At 55.6% G+C, this 22,937-nt stretch overlaps 1 protein-coding gene across 3 annotated transcripts; it reads left to right on the forward strand.

Annotated features, from left to right (window-relative positions):
• The first annotated feature begins 2,232 nt into the window (after positions 1 to 2,232).
• Positions 2,233 to 22,664, forward strand: FRMD6 (FERM domain containing 6). 3 transcript variants are annotated; one of them, XM_056347230.1, is made up of 14 exons: positions 2,233 to 2,351; positions 11,461 to 11,636; positions 12,411 to 12,501; positions 12,771 to 12,913; positions 13,563 to 13,639; positions 14,343 to 14,529; positions 15,723 to 15,878; positions 16,689 to 16,754; positions 16,863 to 16,931; positions 17,113 to 17,287; positions 18,168 to 18,503; positions 18,620 to 18,745; positions 19,459 to 19,550; positions 19,671 to 22,664. In XM_056347230.1, exons 2-14 carry the CDS (start codon positions 11,538 to 11,540, stop codon positions 19,953 to 19,955), a joined length of 1,902 nt encoding a protein of 633 aa, XP_056203205.1. In that variant the 5' UTR covers positions 2,233 to 2,351; positions 11,461 to 11,537; the 3' UTR covers positions 19,956 to 22,664. The 3 variants fall into 3 exon arrangements, with proteins under 3 accessions (XP_056203205.1, XP_056203207.1, XP_056203206.1); XM_056347232.1 differs by having other exon boundaries at positions 12,771 to 12,850; XM_056347231.1 differs by having other exon boundaries at positions 2,258 to 2,355.
• The last annotated feature ends 273 nt before the right edge of the window (positions 22,665 to 22,937 follow it).

A 22,937-nucleotide genomic window follows, 5' to 3' on the forward strand; every position in this document is an offset into this window, starting at 1 on the left:
TAAGAGAGTGCGCGCATTGGTGCAACCATCCCTGCCACTAACAATGCTGTTATTGAAATGCAGGAATGGAAGATACTCGGCTGGTGATAATGCAGGATCACAGTGAACAGCTGCTATTTCCCGTCCTCTTAATATAAATATATCTAGTGTGAGAAAAATCTGTATATTTTATGTGAATGGTATTTTCAGTCATAACCACAACACCTTTTTTTTTTTTTCCTGAGATATGCCTAGCAATGCAATTAGCTCAGTTAAACCTTGTCAAAAAAAAAAAAAAAAAAAAAGTGCATTTATTACATTTTCCATCTGTGTTTCCGCTTCTTGGGACTCTGAGCAAGATTAATCCCAGAATTGTTGAAGAGAAATGTCACCAGAGTCTTTGGGCTTTTCCTTTCACAGAGAGGCAGACCAGACACTGGCTAATGTCCATCTTTCCGAGCTCTCCCCACGTTGGAGCCTGGGGCAGCTCATGCCAAGCGTGGCTTTTCCCAGAGACTCTCCTCTGGCCATGGGAGCATCTCACGTCGACATGAGACACGGCATTTCTCTTAGGCTATATAACAGCATTAGCATACGTGCCATCCACGTACATGTTTATATATCGCCTTGCTGGTATCCAAGAGCTCTTCCTGCTGCTTTATTTAGCCTCTGCGGCAAAGCAGGCGCTGTGTTACTGTATTTCTGTATTACATGAGGCTGTGGGGGTGCGAGCGATGGGGCAGGGACAGTGTAGGACATGCTCAGCAGGACTGACTCATCCTCCTCAGCGACACACGAAGTGACAGGGCCATGTCCTGCTTGTGCCCTCCCCAACCTCTAATATGTTTTATGAGTTGGACTAAACAAGCCAAATGGCATCTCTGCCACATGCCTGGCCCCTACCTGGCTATCCCCCTGCATTCTCTGCAGGAGGGGTCTTTCCGGAGTGAATTCTGTGGGACAAAAAGAGATTTTTGGCTGGCCTTGGTGGTCCCTACTCAGCTGTGATGCTGCCTCTGCCCTCGGCCGTGGTGGCATTCGGCACGAGTGGCTTCACAGGGACTCAGCATGACATAAGCAGGGGCGAGCTGCTGGGTGGAAATACTCTCCAAATTGCTCATGGCATGGATAAGAGCACAAGAGCAAGCCCAAAGCTAAGGGTTTTCCAGCCCTGGCTCTGCCAAAAGCCAGGCTGTTTTTTTCCATGAGGAGAGCAGCACTTTGGATTCCCACTGCCGGTACCGTGCACTCGCATAATGTAATTACCCGGCACGATCTGTTGAGCTGCAAACAGATTTCAGAAAGGAGTGTCAGGGTATTTGCAGCAGAGCTGCTCTTTATTTAGGTCTGGGAACAAGCGGCTGTTCTCTCCTGGAGCCTCGTAGAGACTGTGGGGGCAAAGCCGGCCTCGCAGGTCATCCCGAAAAATGCCTATAGACACTTAAAAGTGAGGAATAAATAACTACTCCAAAAACAATCTCACCAGATGGCACTTCTGAAGAAGGAGTGGCTCAGAGATGCTTTGCTGCCAATTTATGGTGCTGCTGCTGCTGCTGTTGCTGCTATTCCCATCCTGGGTCACCTATGGAGAGACCCATGTGCACATTAGCTCTGCTATGTGTGCTGGGTGGTGGCTGGCCCTCGCCCGAATGAGCCCAAGTCACCTTTGATCCAGCTGCCAGCACGTCAGTAGAGGCTTTAATGGGAACAGGATTTAGCCCTAATTCTGCTCCTGCCTCAACCCAGCTCTTAAGTACTGGCTTAATATACCAGTGGCACAGCCAGGGCTGGGGATACTGGGCTGGGTGCTGCAGGTGCTCGGGCTGCCCTCCCCAGGGATGCTCAGGTCCCCACAGGGGCCATGTGGGGAGATGCGAGGGACCCGCAGGAGGGAGCTCAGCTCCTCTCCCTGGGTGAGTCTGGGTGGCTGTATTCTCTGGGGAGGCTTTGGGCCCCCTCCCGGGAAATGCGCACGTCCCCCAGGGAGGGTGCCCGCGCCCCTTCCAGAACAGGTTCGTGTTCACCGCGGGGAACGCGGAACCCCCGGGACCGGGGGCTGCCCGACCACCCGCGGCCCCTCCGGGGCAAATGCTGGCCGGGGTCGGGGGACAAGTGCTCGGCCGTCGCCCCCGGGGCTGCCCGGGTCCCCTGGCCGGGGCTGCCCGGTGCCCCCACGCTGTCCCGGAGCCCGCGCTCAGGCGGGAGGCGGTGCCGGTGCCGCTCGGGGCGGTGCGGCCCGGAAAGGGGCGGGGGCGGCGGGCTGGGCTGGGCTGGGCTGGGCACGGCTCCGCTAGGCTCGGCTCGGCTTGGCTCGGCGCGGCTCGGCTCGGCTCGGCACGGCTCGGCAGGCAGCGCGGTCCCCGGAGCCGCAGGTAGGTGCGTGCCCGGCGCCGCGCACCGCGCTCCCGGCCCGGCTTTGCCCGGCCCGGCTTTGCCCGGCCCGGTTTAGCCCGGCTCGGCTCGGCTCGGCTCGGGGGAGCCGCCGCGCTCTCGGCCCGGCGTGCCCCCCCCCCCGGGGGCTGCCGCGGGTGGGCCCGGCGTGGGGTGGCGTGGGGCCGGCGCGCCTGCTTGTTGCGCTTGGGGGATGAGTTGGTGCCGGAGAAGTGCGAGAGGCTCCGGCTGCAGGAATGCGAGTCATTTCCTCCGCCCGCCCGCGGGGAGGTGAAGGCGAACAGCGGCCGGGGCTGCTCCGCCGGACCCGCCCGCCACGGCCCCGGCCCCGGCCCCGGCCCCGGCACGGCCCCGCCGGCTGGGTGCGCCCCCGGCGCCCTCGCCCGCGGGTCCCCTCGCTGGTGGGTCACGCTCGCCCCCAGATCCCCTCGCCTGCCGCACCCCTCGCCCAGGGGTCACGCTCACCCGCGGGCCCTCGAGCCTGCCGGACCCCTCGCCCCGGGTGGCACTCACCCACCGGTCCCCTTGCCCGTGGGACCCCTTGTGCATGAGTCACACTCGCCCACAGGTCTCCTTGCGCGTGGGTCGCACTCACCCACTAATGCCCTCGTCTGCAGGACCTCTCGCCTGAGGGTCGCACTTGCCTGAGGGTTCCCTCGCCTTTGGGCTCCCTTGCGCATGGGTCACACTCGCCCACGGGTCCCCTCACCTGTGGGAGCCCTTGTTTGTTGGTCACGCTCACCCACAAACCCTGTTGCCTGTGGGACTCCTTGCCCCTGGGTCACATTCACCCACAGGTCCCCTCACTTTTGGGTCACACTCACCGACAAATCCCCTCGTCTATGGGACCACTCACCTCAGGATCACATTTGCCTGAGGGTCCCCTCACCTGTGGGCCCTCTTGTGCATGGGTCACATTCACCCACAGGTCCCCTTGCCCATGGGATCCCTTGCCTCTGGGTCACATTTGCCTGTGAGCCCCCTTGCCCATGGGTCCCCTCAGCTATGGGACCCCTCACCCATGGGTCACACTCACGCATCCCCTTGTCCCTGGGTCACACATGCCCGCAGACCCCCTTGCCCGTGGGTCTCGCTCACCCACAGATCCCCTTGCCTGTGGGATCCTGTGTTTGTGCATCACACTCGCTCACAAACCCCTTCACCCCTGGGTCATGCTCACCCACAGATCCCCTCACCCCAGCGTCACACTTGCCTGTGAGTCCCCTTGCCCATGGGACCCCTTGTTCATGGGTCACACTCACCCACGGGTCCCCTTGCCAATGGGGTTCCTCACCCCTGGGTCACACTAGCCTGCGATCCCCTTGCCCATGGGTCCCCTCACCCCTGGGTCACACTCACCCACGCATTCCCTTATCTGTGGGTCACTTGCCCACAGCTCCCCTCACCCATGGGTCACACTCAGCTGTGGGTTGCCTTGCGCATGGGTCCCCTCACCTGTGGATAACACTTGCCCATGGGTGACATTCACCCTGAGGTCACACTCACCCATGGGACCTCTTGCCTGTGGGCCACACTCACCAGTGGGTCCTTTTGCCCATGGGCCACCCTCACCTGTGGGTCCCCTCATCCGTGGGACCTCTTTGTCTGCAAGCCCTCTTTTCTGTGGGTTGCATTCACCCATGGGTCCCCTTGCCCATGGATCCCATCATCTGTCGGTCCCCTCACCCGTGGGTCCTCTCATCCATAGATCCTCCTGTTCCTGGGTCACAGTCAGCCGTGGGACCCCATTGCCCATGGACCCCACTCACGTACGGGTGCCCCCACCCACGGCTCAGCCGGGGGGGTCGGTGGCTCGGGGCGCGGGCTGCAGCCTGGCAGTGCCACTAATGGTCTTCTCCGGGTTTCCCACCAGGGATGCGAGTCCCCGCCAGGTTCTGGAATTGGTGAGGACAAACCCACGCAGCTCTTAAACAGGGCTTTAACTGACATCGTGCCCTCGTGGCAGGGAGGAAATCGGGGCCGAGGTTTCCCAGGTCGGAGCTGAGCTTTCTCAGGACCGTGCTCCGTGTTCCCATGTCCTTTAACTGGTACATGGAGGAAGGTGGTGCCCAGTCCCACTGTACCCCCTGGCCCCCTGCCACCTTAGCTGTCGCCTTGCAGTCCTGAATCAGTTTTTTTCTGCTCACAGCCAATGTGTTTCTGGTCAGGAGGATGTTTTTCCCTCTGAGCCCAACTCTGCTTTTCCCGGTGATGCTTCGGCGTGGCGTTGATGGAGCTGAGCATGCGGAGCTTTGCTGCTCTGCCTAATTCCCGGGCTGGTTTGTGGTGGTGTTTTTCCACGGGGCTCGTTTGCCCTCTCCGATTCTTGGGTAGAGCAGGGATTAATTCAAGCTCTCTTGCTTGAAAGCGATGTTGTTTTGTTTAAAATTCCCAGTCCCGAAGGCGTATTGGGGTTTGGTTATAGGTACTGGCTTTTCACTATCATTTTGTAAAGGGGTTTCTTTTTTTAAACTGAGTTTATTCAGGCTCTTTAAACCCAGAGTCTGTAAGCAATTATTCCATTACATGAAAGTCAGTACGCTGAAAAAGATTAATTCAGACCAGATGTAAAAATAAATGTGAATTTCAAATTAAGATGATGTCAGCTCCCTCCTGCTAAAAAAAAAAAAAAAAAAAAAAAAAGCAGCCTTTGGACTCCAGATGGAGTACACAAATGATGGCGGTGGTTAAAATATCTGCCTGCTTCTTAATTGAGTTTTATGCTTTTTTTTTTTTTCTCCCCTTGTCTGAAAAGTGTGCTTAGGATATTTTTCAAAGCAGGGAGGGGAAAAAAAAAAGCTTTTCCCCATTGCTGCTGGGGCAGAAGTTTATGGAAGCTCTGGCGGAGGAGCAATCCCAGACAGAGAGCAGCACTGCTGGGGGGGAAGACAGATCCCCCTCTGCCCGCTCCAGGATTAAAAAATGTAACTTGGTTTGGTTTCGTTTTGCCAGATTAGGAGGTGGAAACGAGGCTGCCGTGGACTGCGGTGGGGGCAGAGCGGGCTCTGGATAGTCCCGGTGCTGTTATGTGCGTTTTGGCATAAAATGGAGCTGGTTTTCGGGCTCTTGGCTGTTTGCAGAGTGCTTCGCACCCTTTATTTTTTTACTTTCCCCATGTGCACAAAGCACTAAATGTTCCCCAGAGCGGGGAGGGGTTGGGGCACTGATCCCCTGTATGGGAGTGTGCCCTGTAGTGGGGTGCCAGGGATGGGGCTTCCCAAAAGTGCTTTCTCCCGGGAAGGAAGGGTTTGCCCAGGGCTGGAGCATCCTGGCAAGGTTATTAAATAGGGAGGTCCATGGTTTGGAAACCTGGGGCTGTGCTCTCTGTGGCATGTGGGGATGCAGGATGGTGCCACTGGCCCTTGCAGCTGTTTTGTGGTCCAGGGATCCTGCAGCAAAGGCCCGGAGCCAAATCCAAAGGGGTTTAGGGATGCTGCTGCTAGTGTGGGCTGCAGCCTGCCTGCGGAGGGGGGAGCAAAGGCAATGCTTCATGTCCACATGCATCCTTCACAGTGATGTTGGTGGTCCGGGAAGCAGCATCTGAGCTCTGGGAGGTTTGGGCTTGTTGCTGATGACACTGGGAGATGGTTCATAAAGCCCCCAAGAACATTGTGGGGGACAGGATTCAGAGCTGGATGGGGGAAGCTGGGGTGTCCTGAGCAAGACCTACCCCAACCCAGTCTTGATGTAACTGGATGCTCTTTGCAGATATTTCTCTAATCCCAAAGGCTCAAGGCAAAGTTTTCCGGAAGGAAATAAAGTGGAAGGGGCCGGTTCAATAGCAGAAGAGGGAAGAGGAAGAGCAGGCGCCGTCCCTCCCTTGCTGGAGCCTGTGCCAGGCGAAATCCGTTTCTGTGTGCATCCTCAGCAGAGGCCAGGCTGCTTTATTTATATTTTAGTGCGCCAAAGTAAGGGAATGAAGAGGCCTGGGCTGGCTCAGCTGTGGATTGCAGGCGGGTGGTAAATCAGCACTTCCACACCAGATTGGGCTCCGTGTGTGCCGAAGAACGGGCAGGGGGAGCGGTTTCCCGAGTTGCTGTGGTTCGGCCTGTGTTTGTCCGTGCCCTGATGTGATGTCCCATGGGGCTCATCCCCAGCACTGGCTGCGATTGCAGCTGGAATGCACATAGGAGGAGACAGAGGAGCCATTATCCTGTCTTTGGGACGATGCCCTTGGCTCAGCCCTTTGCGACTGTCCCTGGATGTCCCCAGCATCCGCTCTGCCCCTTGCTGTTGTCCCATTGCAGTAGCCAAAGGGGGGACAGGGGAGGAGGAGGAGGAGGAGGAGCAGGAGGAGGAGGAGGAGGAGTGTTGCAGAGGTGGGGACAGGCGAGCTCCTGGGGGAACCTTCCTTGCAGAGGCTTTTTGGATGCCTCCAGCACTCAGGGGTATCTGCTGGGGCTGGTGGGGCTGGCCCCCGGCTGCCCAGGCTGTTTCCAGCATCCAAATAGCTTTTGTGGCGGATGAAGTAATGTAATATTTATAACCGAGTCCTTTTTCCCAGTGAAGGTCTCTTTCATCTGCCTCTCTTCATTAGGAGGAAACTGTTGAGTTCATGAAGAATTGGAGACGATTTTAATTATGGGGCAACCACAAGCAGGAATTAATCTAGCTTTTGGGTTAGTAGAAGCTGCATTAAGTGTTGGCCTTAAAACTTGTAATAACAGCTCGCGCATACCTGCGCCCTGTGATGTGGGGTAAAACCGACTCTAAACTCTTAAAAACAAGAAATTCCTGCCCCGTGAATTCATCTTCCCACCTCGCTCTGCACTTTGGGTAGCCTCTCGCTGCAGGACAGCCTGTGCCTACATGTGGGTCCTGTGCTGAATCCCTTCTCTCGCCCCTGTTGTGGCTCAGCAGCGCTAGAACTAAAGCCTGGTGATGGGTTAAATATCTGATACGACAGAATTTAAAAAAAAAACAAATGGATATTTTGGCAAGGAGGAGATGAATCTGGGTGATGGAGAAATGGGCTGGGTCTGTCTAGGGGCTGCAGACTGGGGCTGGGTGGAGTGGTCAGCACTGGGATGGTCTGGTGGGTACCACGGGGCTATGAGCTGGAGCCAAGACCGTGGGCATTGAGGCTGAGACACATCTTTTAAATGTAATGAAATAACGTGTGTGTGGGGGAAGAAATGGTGCACATGCAAACCAGCCTCACTTCTCATGCACAGAAGCTGCACGCTTGCTTCTTTGGAAGCAAAACCCATCTCAGCCGGCAAGTTCAAGCGATGTTAAATCCCTGACACTGGAATTGCATCCAAATTTATATTTCCTATGAGAGCCTGGCACGCTGCTCCGGCACCTCGGCCTGAAGCGGGCCGTGTTTGCAAGACCTCGTGCTGAGTAAATCCCCCGCCGAGTCAGCAGCGACAGCCCGAGCTGCTTTTCCAAGCTGCGCCGGCCGGCAGGTTTATTGCGTGATGTTTTCTTTCCAGCAAAGCTTTGCAATGGGGTTTATCCCGTGGCGTTGGTATGAGGGAGGAAGATGGTATTCCAGCAGCCTGGCTGTGAAAAACACGGCGGATCAAGGAATTTTCTGCACATAGCCCGGGAGTTACAAGGCACACAAGGCACTTGCAGTGCCTTCCTATGGAGGTTTAATGCTCTTTTCCCTATGGCAGGGAAAATGTGGCTGGAAGACCTGGATCTCCTGGTGCTGTGGGGGCTGATCCGTGCCCAAGTCCTCATTCCCAGTGTTTTTTCCAGCTGTCTTTGCTCTCCCTATAGAAAACCCCTTGCAAAACTCCCAGGGTGGAGGTTCCCACTCGGGCTCTGGGGCGACCTGCGTCACCCCCCTGGCATGGTATTCCTGGGGGGCTCTCCCTGCAATCCAGGCTCTTTCCAGCTCAGAGCTGGGCATGTTCCTGCCTCATTGTCAGCGCTTGCACCAGAGCAGAAGCGACTCGGTGAGGGCAGCAGCGCGGGGTCCCAGGGAATCAAAGCTGACATTGTAGGAATGAGCAGCAGATGCTCGGAAAGAATTTGCCGGCGTCTGGCTGAGGCTGCTGGAGGCACATCGCCCTGGAAAGGGCTTTTTGTGCCCACTTGCTAAATCTGCGACAGCTCACAGAGATCTGGTAGAGCCCCAGGGGCAGCTCCTGGAGCTCAGGAGGGTCGTGCAAAGCTGCTGGCCACCCCTCTAGTGCTCTGTGTGTCATCTGATGGGGTGTTATATCATTCAGCAGCCAGAACTGGAGCATTTTCTATACAAATACCAAAATATATGAGGTTGTGGGGTTTTTTCCTCTGGTGTTTTCCTTGCTCTCAGAGGTAGGGTCCTGCAGAGCTGCTGCTGGGGGAGATGTTTTCTTTGGCTCCGGTGGTGCAGTCCCCACCGAGCCACACCATGCCCATGCTCTGCTGACGCCAGCTCATGTGCTTTAATCCCCGATGCTCAGGGACTGATTCACGCTGCAGAAAGAGGAGTAAATATACAGACCGGCATGGGGATGAACAGCCCCAGGATGCCAAGAGCAGCATGGTACCACAGGGAAGCTCTCCTGGGGGACACACAAGCTGCACGGTGGGGCCTGATGCCTGGCCTCTGCCTGGTTTTTGAAGACAGCGAGGTGATAAGCTGTGACATTGGGGTCTTTGCCAGTGCCCTGAAGACTTGGTTTCATTTTCAAGTGCTCTTAAGAAGGGGTTTTCCTCGGGGACCCTGCTGCAAGCAGGGCTTGGTGCAGAGGCTGTGGTGGAGGAGGGACCCGTTCCCGATGCTCGCTGCTGCAGCAGGGGTGCTGCAGGGCCCTGGGTGTGCAGGGCCAATGCTGTGGTGCTGACAGCACAGAATAACCTCCGGGTGACGGGTTTACCAAGAAATCCAAGGTGGGTTGTGCCTGTGGCTGTAGTTCTGAGCCAGCTGTAGCCCACAGGGCTGCGCTGGGAAGATGCTGTCATGCACGCGTTGGGGCTGCAGGAGACTTCTGGGTGGGAGCGGGGTGCAGAGTGTGCTGGATGGTGCTCCAGGGCATGGGTGCTTTGCTGGGGATGCAGCACCCTCCCTGTCAGGGCCCACACAAGTCACTTCACGCCCAGCCCTGTGTCGGTGCACCAGAGCTGCCGGGCACCCGGCCGGGGTGAGGATGTTTGCCAAATACCTTCAGCCCCATTTTGTTCACCGCTGTGATTTGTAATGAACCTTGAAACCGACCCATCCACTGCGCTGTTTGCTCCCAGTGGGGATCAATCATGTCTGGGCATGGCTGCTATGCATAGCCGTGATGCATGGATGCAATGCGCAAATGCAGTGCACGGCCACAATGAACAAATGCAATGCATGGCCGCAATGCGTGGGCACAATGCACAGTTGCAATGCAAAGTTGCAATGCATAGCCACAGTGCACCATCACAACGCATAGATGCAAAGCATGGCCATGTTGCATGTCTATGATACACACATGCGATGCATGGCCACAATGCACGTCTATGATACATAGATGCAATGCATAGCCAAGATGCAGTGCCAGAATGCATGGGTGCAAGGCACACAGCCATGATGCATGGATGCAATACCTGGCCATGATTAACAGATGCAATGCACAGCTGCGATATGTGGTTGTGATGCACAGGTGCAATACCTGTCCATGATACACCACCACAATGCAGGGATGCAATGCATGCCTATGATGCACATCTGTGATACATGGATGCAATGCATGGCCATGAGGCACTGCCACAATGCACAGCCATGATGCACGGATGCAATACCTGGCCATGATGCTCAGATGCAATGTACAGCTGCAATGCATGGTGGCAATGCATGGGCACAATGCACAGATGCAACACCTGGCCATGATGCACAGCTGCAGTGCATGGCCATGATGCACATGCAGGGATGCAATGCATGGCTATGATGCAGGGATCCAATGCATGGTTATGATGCACGTCTGTGATGCATGGATGCAATGCATGGCCATGAGGCACTGCCACAATGCATGGCCGCAAGGCACAGCCATGATGCAAGGATGCAACGCACAGATGCAATACCTGGCCATGATGCACTGATGCAATGCACAGCTGCAATGCTGGCCGCAATGCATCACCACAGTGGAAGGACGCAGCGCATGGCCGTGTTGCATGTCTGTGATACACAGGTGCAACGCGCAGGCATGATGCACAGCTGTGCAAGGTCTTGGTGGTGCAAACCCAGAGTGGTGAGGCCAGAAAGCATCACCTCTGGATTTCCCAACTTCTGCAAAACCTCAGTAACTACCTAACAAAAAGTTACCTCGGGGCACTTTTTTCCCTGCTGTACAAATATGCAAGTTAAACTGTTTTGGAAGCCAAAGGCATTTTTATGTAGACCAAAGCAAATATTTGGTGAAGAGGGAGACGCTACACTGTCCTCGGTGCCAACATAAATCTATGGGTTAGAAAAAGGGTGAACTAGTTTAAGGATCCTTTTTTATGGTGTCATGTGTGCGTTTGTGCCCCTGGGGATGGTCAAGGGCTAAAAAATGCTTAAGGAATATTTGCCTGTGAGAATAAGAATTGCCTGGGGTTAATGCTAGAATGGATTCACCTGCTCGGCCCTGGTATGGATTTAGGCAAACACTGGGAAATGGCAAGAGATGATAATTCCCATCTCCAAATCACTGCTAGTGTGTGGGTTGTTTTATTTAACCCCCATAAAGAGCTGGAGCTGGGGGGAACGATGCTGGAAGGGACATGGGGGTAATGCCATAGGACCCGCCACCAGCCCCTTGCCTTTCTGTTGCTGACAGCAAAACCTCCCACACTGCCACACCGCTCCTCCCCAGCACAGCCGGGTTTGTTCCCAGCAGATAGACTTTTTTTTTTTTTTTTTAATTATGCCAGGAAAGCCTTTCCTGAGGTTTTTACGAACCCAAGCTGGGAGAATAAAACTGCTGGGTCAGGTTTTTTGGGCTCAGCTGCGATCCTGCACTGCCCTAACCACGGCGCCGGGGTTGGGATGTGCAGTGGCTGTGGTGGGGTGCGCTTTGGGGGGTTTGGGGGACACCCGGCTTCTGAGGGGACGTGGCGATGGGTGGGAAGGATGCCTGCATTGGGGTGTGGGAAGCTGGGGGTGCTGTGTGGAGGGCTCAGCACCCTTCTAACCCACAGGGATGGCGCCCACGGGGACCGAGGCCGCCCTGGCCCACTGGTGAGGTGCCTGCCGCCCGCCCCGAGCCCGGACCACGATGAACAAACTGACCTTCCACAACAACAGAGTCATGCAGGACCGCCGCAGCGTTTGCATCTTCCTCCCCAATGACGACTCCCTCAACATCATCATCAATGTAAGGCAGCGCAGGGGCCAGGGAAACCCCCTGAGCACCAATGTTTTCATCACGCCAGGGGCTTGCCACCAGCTGCATTTGCAAGCTCTGGTTTTGCTTCTGGTTTTAATTTTGAGCCTGCCTGCTCTCCCCCTGCCAGAGAAATGCACACAAGTTATTCCCCCTGAAGGCTGCGGCAGTGTTTTACTCCCTCTTGCTTCTTCGTGACTCGATGTGCTGCTGGCAGTGCTGTGGTTTTCGGCAGGTGACCTGCTGCATGCCATCCCACAGGGCAGCACCACGAGTTGCGGGCAGTCCCTCCTCCTTTAGTCCTCACTCCACGCATCCATTGTGGGTGGCAATTCAGCCTCATGTACCCCAGCAAATAAACAGGAGGGGGTCTGGCTCTGATTCGGATGTAGTATTGAATGTGGAAATTCCCTTGCTTTTTATGTTTTTTAATTCACCACCAGCCAATATTCTGTTCTTTGTCCCCAAAGCCATCTCCCTGGTGCCAGGCTGGTTTGCGGTGAGCTCTCTACCACCGCACTGTTCTGGAGCTGCCCCATGGTCCCCTGTGTATCCCATCCCTGGGAGAACTCTGGTCCTGCACCTCAGGGGGGACCCTGCTTTTGGGGACTTCTGTGTTGGCCCCATGGAAAAATGAGCCTCACAGCCCAGCCTGTCACACCCCTGGTCCTGCCTGGGGACCCTGTGTGGGGGGTTTGGTGCCACCTGCCCAGCTCAGCTGGGAACAGATGGAGCAGGTGCCATGTGTGGGGGGTTTTTTTGCAGGTGAAAATTTTGTGCCATGAGTTACTGGTGCAGGTGTGTGACCTCCTGAGGCTGAAGGACTGTCACCTCTTCGGGCTCAGCGTCATCCAGAGTAAGTCAGGGGCTTAGACTGTGGGTTCAGTGCCTGTGGCTGGTCCAGCCTGATGCCATCATGGCTCAGCAAGGTGCAGTGCCACCAGGGATGTGTGTTTGCCCAAAGGGGGGTATAGATTTACCCAGCCCTTTGGTGGCCTCTCATTAGGTGACAAGGTTATGGGCCCCCATGCACTACCCACTGATGGGTTGTGGGGGCCAAGGCAGGGCTTGGCAGGATGCAGGGGACACGCAGGAGGATGCTGATGCCACCTTTGTCCCATCCAGACAATGAGCACGTGTACATGGACCTGGCCCAGAAACTCTACAAGTACTGCCCCAAGGAGTGGAAGAAGGAGGCCAGCAAGGTCAGCGGTGAGGTCTTGCATGGAGAGCTGACGGCAGTAAGGCCACCTCTGTCCCCGTCGCAGGTCACTTCCAGGACATGGGAACGCAGCTGAGGGGCGGCGGGGTGGGGCACTTGGCTGTTAGCCTGCGCGGAGTGGTGGGGCGGGTGTGCAAAGTGAATGAAACCTGGATGATGCTTGACGGCTGTCACCCCATGTGCCACCAGGTGCCCCAGCTGGGGATGCATCCTCCACACTCCCCACCCTGGAGCTGTGGGTTTTTTCCTCCCTTATTTCCTTGTTTTTCAGGAGAATTTTTGAGGTGTCCCTTCTTCCAGTTTCTAAAAATCAAGATTTGGGTTTTTTTCCCTCCAAAGCACCTTTTAATTCTTTCAATGCAATGTACCAAGAGGGTTGGTGTGATGGCTCCTGTGCTGGTGCTGAGATGGGGACTAGTGGGTGATGAGGTGGGAGAGCGACAGCAGCAGTGGTGGGGGGCTGCTGGCCCCCTGATGGTCTTGAGCCCAACCACTTGCTTCTTTACATCTAAATCCCCTTCATGTTTCAGCATATTGAGGGGAAAAAATGAGTGTCAAACTCTTAATTCAGAAAAAAATGCCATGGTGGGGCAAGGGGTGGTGGTGACAGACCTGCCCCTGGGCGAGCCGAGGTGAGGGGCCGGGGTACGCTGCTGGGGTCTCTGCAGAAGCCCTGAAAATCTCCTCCGTTCCAGGGGATCGACCAGTTTGGCCCCCCGATGATCATCCACTTCCGAGTGCAGTACTATGTGGAAAACGGCAGGCTGATCAGGTAGGGCGCACCCACCCATCCCCACCATGGGGGCACCCCCCGGACTCGGCTGGGGCAGGTGGCTGGCAGGGGAGCACCCTGGGGTGCCCCTGGCTCGGGGGCTGCTTACTGCAGCTGCACAGCCTTGGGATGCTGTGGGATGCTGCTTGCGTCCCAAAAGCTGGGGCTGTTTGTGGCTGGGTGCTGCCTGCTCCCTGCCACCTGCTGTGCAGGGGCAGGAGGGGACACTGCTCCCCGCCAGCGATGACAAAGCCTTTTAGGGGGCTGAGGATATCGTATTTAGGGGTTTATCAGAGCTTAACCCAGGGAACAGCCTGATATAAATTCACGTATGTGCCTGTGGCCGGGTGGGAGCTTCAGGTCCTGTTTCAGGGACAAAAAGATTTTCAGGGTGTGGGGGGGTGTGGGGAGACGGTGACGTCTGCAGCCCCATAGGGATGCTCTCAGGGCGGGTTGTTCCACCTGCGGGAGGCACCGGCTGGAAATTTCAGCTCAGCAAAGCGGCTGTGGTTTTGCAGCGCCTAGTGGGAGCCCCGGCTTTAATGAAGGGGGAAAAAGGGAGCAAACGCCTGAGCAGCCAGCCCTGCTCCCTCTCTAAGAGCTTCCCGCTGGGAGGAAGGTGTGAGATTGTCTCCCACCCCCTGGTCTGGGTCACGGGTGGGTGACTGCCCTTTCCTCCCCTCTCTTCTCTGCTCCCTCACAGCGACCGGACCGCACGCTACTACTACTACTGGCACCTGCGGAAGCAAGTGCTGCACTCGCAGTGCGTGCTGCGCGAGGAAGCCTATTTTCTCCTCACCGCCTTTGCTCTCCAAGCTGACCTGGGCGACTTCAAGCGCAACAAGCACTATGGGAAGTACTTTGAGCCTGAAGCCTATTTCCCTGCCTGGGTAAGCGCACTGTGACGGGATCCCCACTCTGAGCTCATGTGAACCCCCATGAGGCTGCTGATGCTGGGCTGCTCGGAGGCTTCCCGGGTGGATGGTGTTCCTGCTGCCTCCCTATCTCTGGCTTAGTCCCAGTTATTAATAACCTCTGACAACTGGAGGGCTGCAAATAGCTGCAGGCAGGGAGGGTTGGAGGCGGTGTGGTGGCTGGAGCAGCTCATATCGCTGGTGGGGATTTCCCTGTGTGCTGCAGGGATGCTCATGGGGGCTTCCCTGCATGCCACGTGCCATCAGGGTTTCATCCCACCATCATCAAGTGCACCCCCTCAGGCCTCTGGGAATTGGTGTCCTCTCTACTGGCAGCAGCCATGGGTGTAGGCAGCTCCTGGCATAATCCTGGAGGGAAACTGCGGCAGGGCACAGGGTGACATGCAGCCCCAGGTCACCTCGGACTGGCAGCAGAGCCGGGGCAATACCATCCTAATGATTTTGCGCAGGAATGGGGTGGGGAACAATCCCGTATGGCATGGCAGCAGCATAGACAGCTCCTGGCTGGGACCCCTTGCAGCAGGGCCACCCCTCCTCATGGCGAGGGCACGTCCCCAGACTCAGCAGGGTGCCCAAAAACAAGCCCAATTATTACCAGACGGGTAAATACTAGTTAGTGGGGAGCAATGAGGGGCTGCATGGCCACATGTGATGTGCCCTTGGACCCCAAACAGGCGAACCTCCCCAGTGGCTCCCCACAGCCGGGACTGCCAGCAGATGCTGGCAAGGGGAAGATTAATAAAAATGCTGGGCACCATTGCTCACTTTATGTGTTTTCTGGGTTTTGCCCCAAAATCTGCCAGTTTCTTGCTTTTTTCACACATGTCACTGTGGAGCGCTAGCCCAGCGTTGGTGTCCCCAGCCACGCAGGGACCCCGTGCGTGGTTCTGCCTGCCCCGGCATGGGTGTCACCAGTGGCACGAGCTCCCCGAGACGGGCACGCAGAGCAAACATGTGCTTCCCAGTGGGAAATCCTGCTGATGAGAAGTTGTTGGCTGCCGTATCTAATTCATTTTTGCTTGTAGCTCTCTATAACGGAGCATATTGCTCCCATTTCCCTTTTCCCTTGAAATCACCGGGGCTGGTGTCTGGCCCCAAGCAAGCATGGAGCAGTTCCCCCAGACAAGCTTCTCCTCTCCTCCAAACAGGTGGTTGCAAAAAGGGGCAAGGACTACATCCTGAAGCACGTCCCGAACATGCACAAAGATCAGTTTGCCCTGACGGCCTCCGAAGCCCATCTTAAGTACATCAAGGAGGCTGTCCGGCTGGACGACGTGGCGGTGCACTACTACAGGTTGTACAAGGTGAGCCCTGGCCACAAGCCCAGGCTAGGCTTTGGATTCAGGGATGCTTTTTATTGAAAGGAACAACGGCCAAGTGATTTCTAAGGTATTTTGGGAAGAGCTGTGGTTGAATTGGCACTCGCTGGCTGGAGCAGAGCAGTCTCGAGGGCAGTGCTTTGCTCCCAGAGGCAACTTTTTATACTTCTGCTATTTTCTACAAGTGAAGGAGAGGCAAGAGGTTGGCCAGGGTGTGGGGAGGCAGCTGTGAGGTTTCTGGGATCTTATTTTTTTGGCATCCTAAGAAATATCTGCTGGGTTTTTCTCCTGGGCACAAAGCACTTTGTTCACTGGGAGGTGGTGCTTCACAGACCACTTTGTAGCATCCTTAAGTTAAAGAGGAGAAGCCTTTGGGAGAGCACAGAGTGCCAGTGTAGCAACAGGTTGTTCTCAGGCATAGAAGTGCCCCAGCTCTGTTTCCGAAGGTTCTTCCAATTTTTCTGAGGTTAAACTGCTTTTCCAGACCCTTAAGCCAGGGTGTTTCTGGGTGGAGAGGTGGGTGGCAGGCGCCTGGGGGATGAGACTCAGAGGATGTTAGAGGATGTGACTGGGCAGTGTGTGTGCATCATTAATTAAATGGTTGGACTCAGTGATCTTAAGGGTCTTCTCCAACCTAAATGATTCTGTGATTAACACAGCACCTACCGCATGTGGCCGTTGCTGCTGCGTGGGAGATGAGGTGACTACAGGAGGATACCTGGGCTGGGAGGGCAGATTTATCCACTTCATGTTGCAAATTGTGTGTTTAAAAGCATCTGATTTTTCCTCCCTTAGGACAAAAGGGAGATAGAAGCCTCCCTGACACTGGGGCTGACGACGCGGGGCATCCAGATCTTCCAGGTAGGTGGCTGAGCAAGGGCGATGGCTCGGCTCCGTGCCCGCTGCCAGGCCGGCATGGGCAGCCCCTGCTGGCATCCTCAGCCATGTCCACCTCTCCTCTTTTTGCAGAACTTGGATGAAGAAAAGCAGTTGCTCTATGACTTCCCCTGGACAAATGTGGGGAAACTGGTGTTCGTGGTGAGTGCCGCCATCGCCAAGCAGAGCATCCCTGCCCGTGTCGCTCCTGGGCTCTGCCGTGGGCATGGGGTGTTGTTGCACAGACCTCAGGTGGGGTGGTTAATAGGTGGGCAGTGGCAGGACTGGGAAACAATTAGGGTATTTTTCTCTCTGGGGCTGCTGTCCCCCCTCTCCCACGCAGGGCAAGAAGTTTGAGATCCTGCCGGATGGGCTGCCCTCAGCCAGAAAGCTCATCTACTACACGGGCTGCCCGCTGCGCTCCCGCCACCTCCTGCAGCTGCTCAGCAGCAGCCACCGGCTCTACATGAACCTGCAGCCCGTCCTGCGCCAGGTCCGCAAGCTGGAGGAGAACGAGGGTAGGTGCCCCCCAGGGCGTAAATCCCACCAGTGCCGGGCTCCCATCCAGCTTTTCTGCCCATACAAGCGCCTGGTCCTTGTGCCAGCCCCATGGCTGGGGGCATGTTGGGGGTGGCTGTCCCTACATCCCCCTTGACCGTGCATCGGCACACCCTGGACTTGCCTGATGGGCAGACCTCTCCTGGCTGGGCTGAGTGCCCACAGACACCCCTCCCCGCAGCTGCTTAATCCAGCACAAGCCTTGCTGTGGTCCCTGGTGGCCCAGTTCCTCCCAGTGCCTCAGTGCAGCACTTCCCAGTGCCCCACACCCCATCTCCAAGCTCGAAAAGCCCTTGTGCAAGTGTAAGGTCTTCCTCTTTCTCCTCTTTCCCTTCCTCATCTTCCTTTTCTCTTCCTTATCTTCTTCCTGCCCCTCCTCATCCTCCTCCTTGACCTCCTCTTACTCTTCCTCCTCATCCTCCTCCTTGACCTCCTCTTATTCTTCCTCCTCGTCCTCCTCCTTTTCTCTCTCCTCTTCTACCTCATCTTCTTCCTCTTCTTCCTCCTCCTTGTCCTCCTCAACTTCTTCCTGCTCATTGTCCCTCCTCCTCCTTTTCTTTCTCCTCCTCCTCTTCCTCCTTCTCTTCTTCCTCTCCTCCTCTTTCTCCTTTGGAGGGACAGCACAGCACAGAGCACAGCAAGTTTGAGGCCCCCTACTCCACCATCCCCATATGCCACCGGGACAGGGCTGGCTCCTGGTGTGCCACCGTGACTGGGCTTTGGTGACAGTGCCCCTAGGTGCTGGGGGAGGGGCCATGCCCCATCCCAGGGGGGCCAGGGCACCTGGAGGGGTTGGGGTGCAGGCTGCTGTGTGCCAACGGTGTGCCGCTGGCCTTGCAGAGAAGAAGCAGTACCGCGAGTCGTACATCAGTGACACCCTTGATCTGGACATGGAGCAGCTGGAGAAGCGGTCGCGGGCCAGCGGCAGCAGTGCCGGCAGCATCCGGCACAAGCGCCTCTCCCGGCACTCCACCGCCAGCCACAGCAGCTCCCACACCTCGGGCATCGAGACCGACCCCAAACCCAGGGAAATGGGCCCTGAGGACGGCTTCTCAGGGGCCGGTGCCCACCGCAAGCTGAAGACGTGCAGCTCCATGACTAGCCATGGCAGCTCCCACACCTCCGGGGTGGAGAGCGGCGGGAAGGACCGACTGGAGGAGGACTCCCAGGATGATGGTGAGACACCAGTTGAGCATGGGCTTTCCAGCTTGGGTCTCACCAGGTAAATTGGGGTTGGAGGGTGCTCTGAAGGTGCACATCAGTGACTTGTCCCACCTCCTCCTCGCCTGCAGAAATCGAGATGCTGGTGGATGACCCCCGGGAGCTGGAGCAGGCTGGTGAGATGGAGGTGAGCCCTGACATGTGCGTCTACATCACGGAGGACATGCTGCTGTCACGCAAGTTCAACGGGCACTCCGGTAAGGTGGCAGCCACTTTTCTTTCCAAGTCTCCAATTCAAGTCACACCTTTGGTGTTCGGCAGAACGAAATTAGCCCAAGGCGTCTGTTTGGGATGCTGGGAAAAGCCGTTTGCCCCATGGGTCAAAGGAGAAATGGGATAAATTTGGTGAAACTATAAAGAGAAGGGGTTGCCCGGGAAAGGTGCAGGTTTTACTCTGAGCAGGACTGATGCTCCATGTAGCCGCCCCGTGGCACAGAGGTGTACGCCCAGGCATGCTGGCTTATTTGGAGATACCAGGGCCCGGGGGCAATGGACATAATTTCAGCAATGTTCTCAGTTGCTGTGGCCCACTTTCAGTTTCTTCACAACGCCTCGCTTGTTCCCATGAGCATGGGTGCTGTTATTGCATGTACGAGCCAGGCTTCTCCAGAGCCGTGCCTGCACCCAAAGAGTCGTCTGCATTTCCAGCTCTGTGCTGGGAGCTACTGGGAGGTCTCTGGGTGCCAGGCTCCCTGGTGATGGCTTTGGATGCTGTTTTGTTGCAAATTTGGGATGCTTTGTAGGTAACTCTGGTTGCAAGTGGAGCCATTGGGGTGGGTGATGCCACCCCATTGCGCTGAGGGTGCCTTTGCCCAAAAGCAAGGGCAAGCCCCCAGGGGCAGCAGGCATGGAGAGCTGAGAAGCCTTGAAAGAACCTTCACACTCTCCTCTTCCTCCCTCTCTGGCGCAGGGCTTATCGTGAAAGAGATCAGCTCCTCCACCTCCAGCTCCTCGGAGACAGTGGTGAAGCTGCGGGGGCAGAGCACCGACTCCTTACCCCAGGTACGTGGTGTTGGGGGGGCTTTGGGGAAACCCGGAGCTCTGCTGGCACTGGCATTTTGGGTTTCCCAGACCCCCTTGGCTCCCCGGCAGGTCCTGAGCCTCCTCTCTGCTTTGTCCTAGACGACATGCAGGAAACCGAAGACATCAACGGACCGGCACAGCCTTAGCCTGGATGACATTCGGCTCTACCAGAAGGACTTCTTACAGCTGGCCAACCTCTGCCAGGACACGGCCCAGAGCTACACCTTCGGCTGCGCCCATGGGCTGGAGGAGGAAGGGCTCTACTGCAATGGCTGCTTGGCCCAGCAGTGCATCAACATCCAAGAGACCTTCCCCGTCAAAAGAACCAGTAAATACTTCTCGTTGGATCTCACCCATGACGAAGTCCCCGAGTTTGTCGTCTGAGCACCGCGGGGGGGCAGGACTGGCTGCCCGCCCTCGGGGGGAGGCTGGGGCTCCCTGCCCTGCACTGGGGGCTGTCAGCGCTGCCTTTCCCCGGCCCTGCACCGCTCCCTGCAAACCGGGGCTGTGGAAACCATGGCACTCACAGGGTCGCTCTGACGGCGGGTGGGATGGAGACCCCCGGGCATGGCGGAGTCCCACCGGTGGTCCCCCAGCATTCTTTCTCCTCTGGATGAGTTTGTGCCGAACACAAGTTGTTTTATTTCGACTGGGAGAAGCACAACTTGTTTGAGCTAGCAGAAGCCAACCCATGTTTTCTCATCACCTCATGGTGAGGTGGCCTCTTCTCCTCCTTGCCCCCATCTTCAGTGCTGCCAGCAGCTCCAGCAGTGGCTTGGTAGCAGCCGATGATGGAGAGAAAGTGCCAGAATGTTGTGTTCAAGTCAAGCCAAAGAAATGTAAATACCCTAAAGGCCAGTATGGGGAGGGAGAATTAAGCAATAACCAGCCGAGGATCTCTGGGCACTGGTGATGTACCGTGGAGGAAGGCATGACCAGCGGCTGCTGGGGCAGAGCATCAACCCAGTTCTTCCAAAAACACATGATGGAGGTCAGACCAGAGCAGTCCTGGTGAGGCAGCTGGCAGCTGGGAGGTCTCAGAGCCGTTTGCAGCTTGTTTTTTCTCTTTTTTTTCTTTTTTTTTTTGAGGAAAAAAACCCAAAACCAAAAAAAAAAAACACCCAACCCAAGAAAACAGCAAGCAAAGGAGGATGGAAAAGAATAAGTCACCTGTAAGGATATTGCAATAACGCATCCCAGACTTTGAATATATAGAGATTACATATATAAATATATTGAGGTATGTATGTTTATATATGTCTGGATCTTATAGACCCATTTGCATTTTACTTCTGCTCTAAAATACCTTTTATACAAAGGATCTGCCTCTCCTTTAATGAACTGTATAAACACTCATATTTTTTTCTAAGCACTAAGGTGAGAGAATAGACTTTCCTCTCGAGAAGAATATGTATGCAACCATGTTGTAAGTGTGGCTCTTCCCGGCGCAGTCTCCGTTGTATTTTACCAAGGCTTTTCATGCGTCTTTAGGTCACTTACAGTTTGAATAGTTCTGCTAAAGGATGATGGTGATGTGCTAGAAAAACCCAAGGGCAGCTTCTGAGTGTGTCCTAGGGAAGCCAGCCTGTCCAGGTGTAATATTTCCCATCGGTACCGGAGGGTAAAGCATTACAGCAGCTAATATTCACAGCACAATGCCTTTTTAGTCGATATTTTTAATTAGAGTTTAGTGATTGACAGCCAAAGTTTTGCCATATTTTGATATACCACCTTTTTTTTAACTGGAAACTTTTCTTAAAAAAAATTAATATTATTTTATAAACAAGCACAATCTTATTTTTATAAGAAATGTTGGGGAAGGGGGCCAAGAAAGGGGAGCTGGTACCAAAAGAAGTGGAGCGTAGCTATTGGCACAGTGTAAAAAACCTCAGCATTACTGATGCGGGAGCTGGTAGGGGAGAGCTTTGGGTGCTGCCACAGCTCTGCACAGTGTGACTGTGGCACTGGCACAGTGTGTCCCCACCCCAGAGCTTGGTCTCGCCTGGCATGAGGGATATTATGGGAAAATAATATAGACAGCCAAATGCTGGCAGGGCAAGCTGGAGGACGGTGGCCTCTAAAGGCTCTCTTTGTCTCCCCTAGAGCTGTCCAGGCAGCCAGAGGGATGCTGCCTGGGGGCTCAGAGCTATGTGCCCTGCTCTGGTTTTGGGGGGAACCTCAGCAAACCCCCCAAAAGCCTCTCTTGTGAGCACTGTGTCCCAGGCTGGGATGCTAGGGTTTGCTAGCAGCGGCATCCCATCCATGGCTGCGTTTGCAGTGTGCAGCAGGATTGGTGTGCACCAGCAACATGTGTCTGCCCTGCTGGAACTGCGTAGGCTGGTACAGGCAGGAAAATCCCCTAAAATCATCCCCAGCCTCTTTTTTTTTCTCCTCTGCCAGCCCCTGTGAGGCAGCAGGGCTACAGCACCCAGCTGAGGCGTCTTGCTGGCAGCCCCTCTGCCAGACAGCCCCAGGTGCCCTCCATGGGACCCTCAGCCACTGCTCTGCCAAAACACATAGCTGGAGGGAGAAAAAAGGGTAAATTGTGTAAAGAAATGCTTGACGCTGGTCAGAAAGCATTGCAGGGTGGGGGGCAGCTAGACCAGGGCCTCTCTGTTTCTTCCCCCACCCTGTTATCCTGCAGCTGAACCCGGACCGAAGTGTCCTAGCCAGGGTTGGAGTGATGTCGGGGGCTGCAATGGAGCTCACCCCTGGGCAAGCAGGAGCAGTGCCCTGCGAGCCAGCGGGGGCGTGCCAGGGAGCAGGGGGACACAGAGGTGCCCTTTAATTGCATAGGTGGCCAGGGTGGCTGCACAGGTCCTGTGGGGGACAAGGGTGGCCGTGCTCGCCTGCCCTTCCTGCCTCTCCCCCTGCAATAATGAGCTATCTGTCTGCACGAATGAAATAGTCCTTTCTGTGAAAGGATCTTCCCGTCGGGGCGATGGGAGAGCCAGTGACTGTGCTGCAAAAGAAAAAACACAAGGAAAACTCTACTAAAACCCCGCAGCAAAATTATTTTGTACCAATGAAGTTTGTTGTGTGCCTTTTGCGGTACAGCTGGAAATGACAATAAAGTGACAGTTGTTTGCATTACTTTGACTCTTGGCAGTTTAAAACTTAAGGGTGGTCAAGCGTTGGAAGAGGCTGCCCAGGGAGGTCGTGGAATCACCATCCCTGGGGGTGTTTGAAAGACGTGTAGATGCGGTGCCTAGAGAATGAGTTACTCGTGGGCTTGGCAACGCTGGGTTAATGGTTGGACTGGATGTCAAAGGTCTTTTCCAAACTAAATGATTCTGTGAGAATGCTCCCAGGCTTAAGTGAAGGATGAAACACTTAGGAATTTCACGAACACATAACATTTATTGT

The sequence above is a fragment of the Falco biarmicus genome, chromosome 7 (assembly GCF_023638135.1).
Source record: "Falco biarmicus isolate bFalBia1 chromosome 7, bFalBia1.pri, whole genome shotgun sequence".
NCBI classification, from domain to species: domain Eukaryota; kingdom Metazoa; phylum Chordata; class Aves; order Falconiformes; family Falconidae; genus Falco; species Falco biarmicus.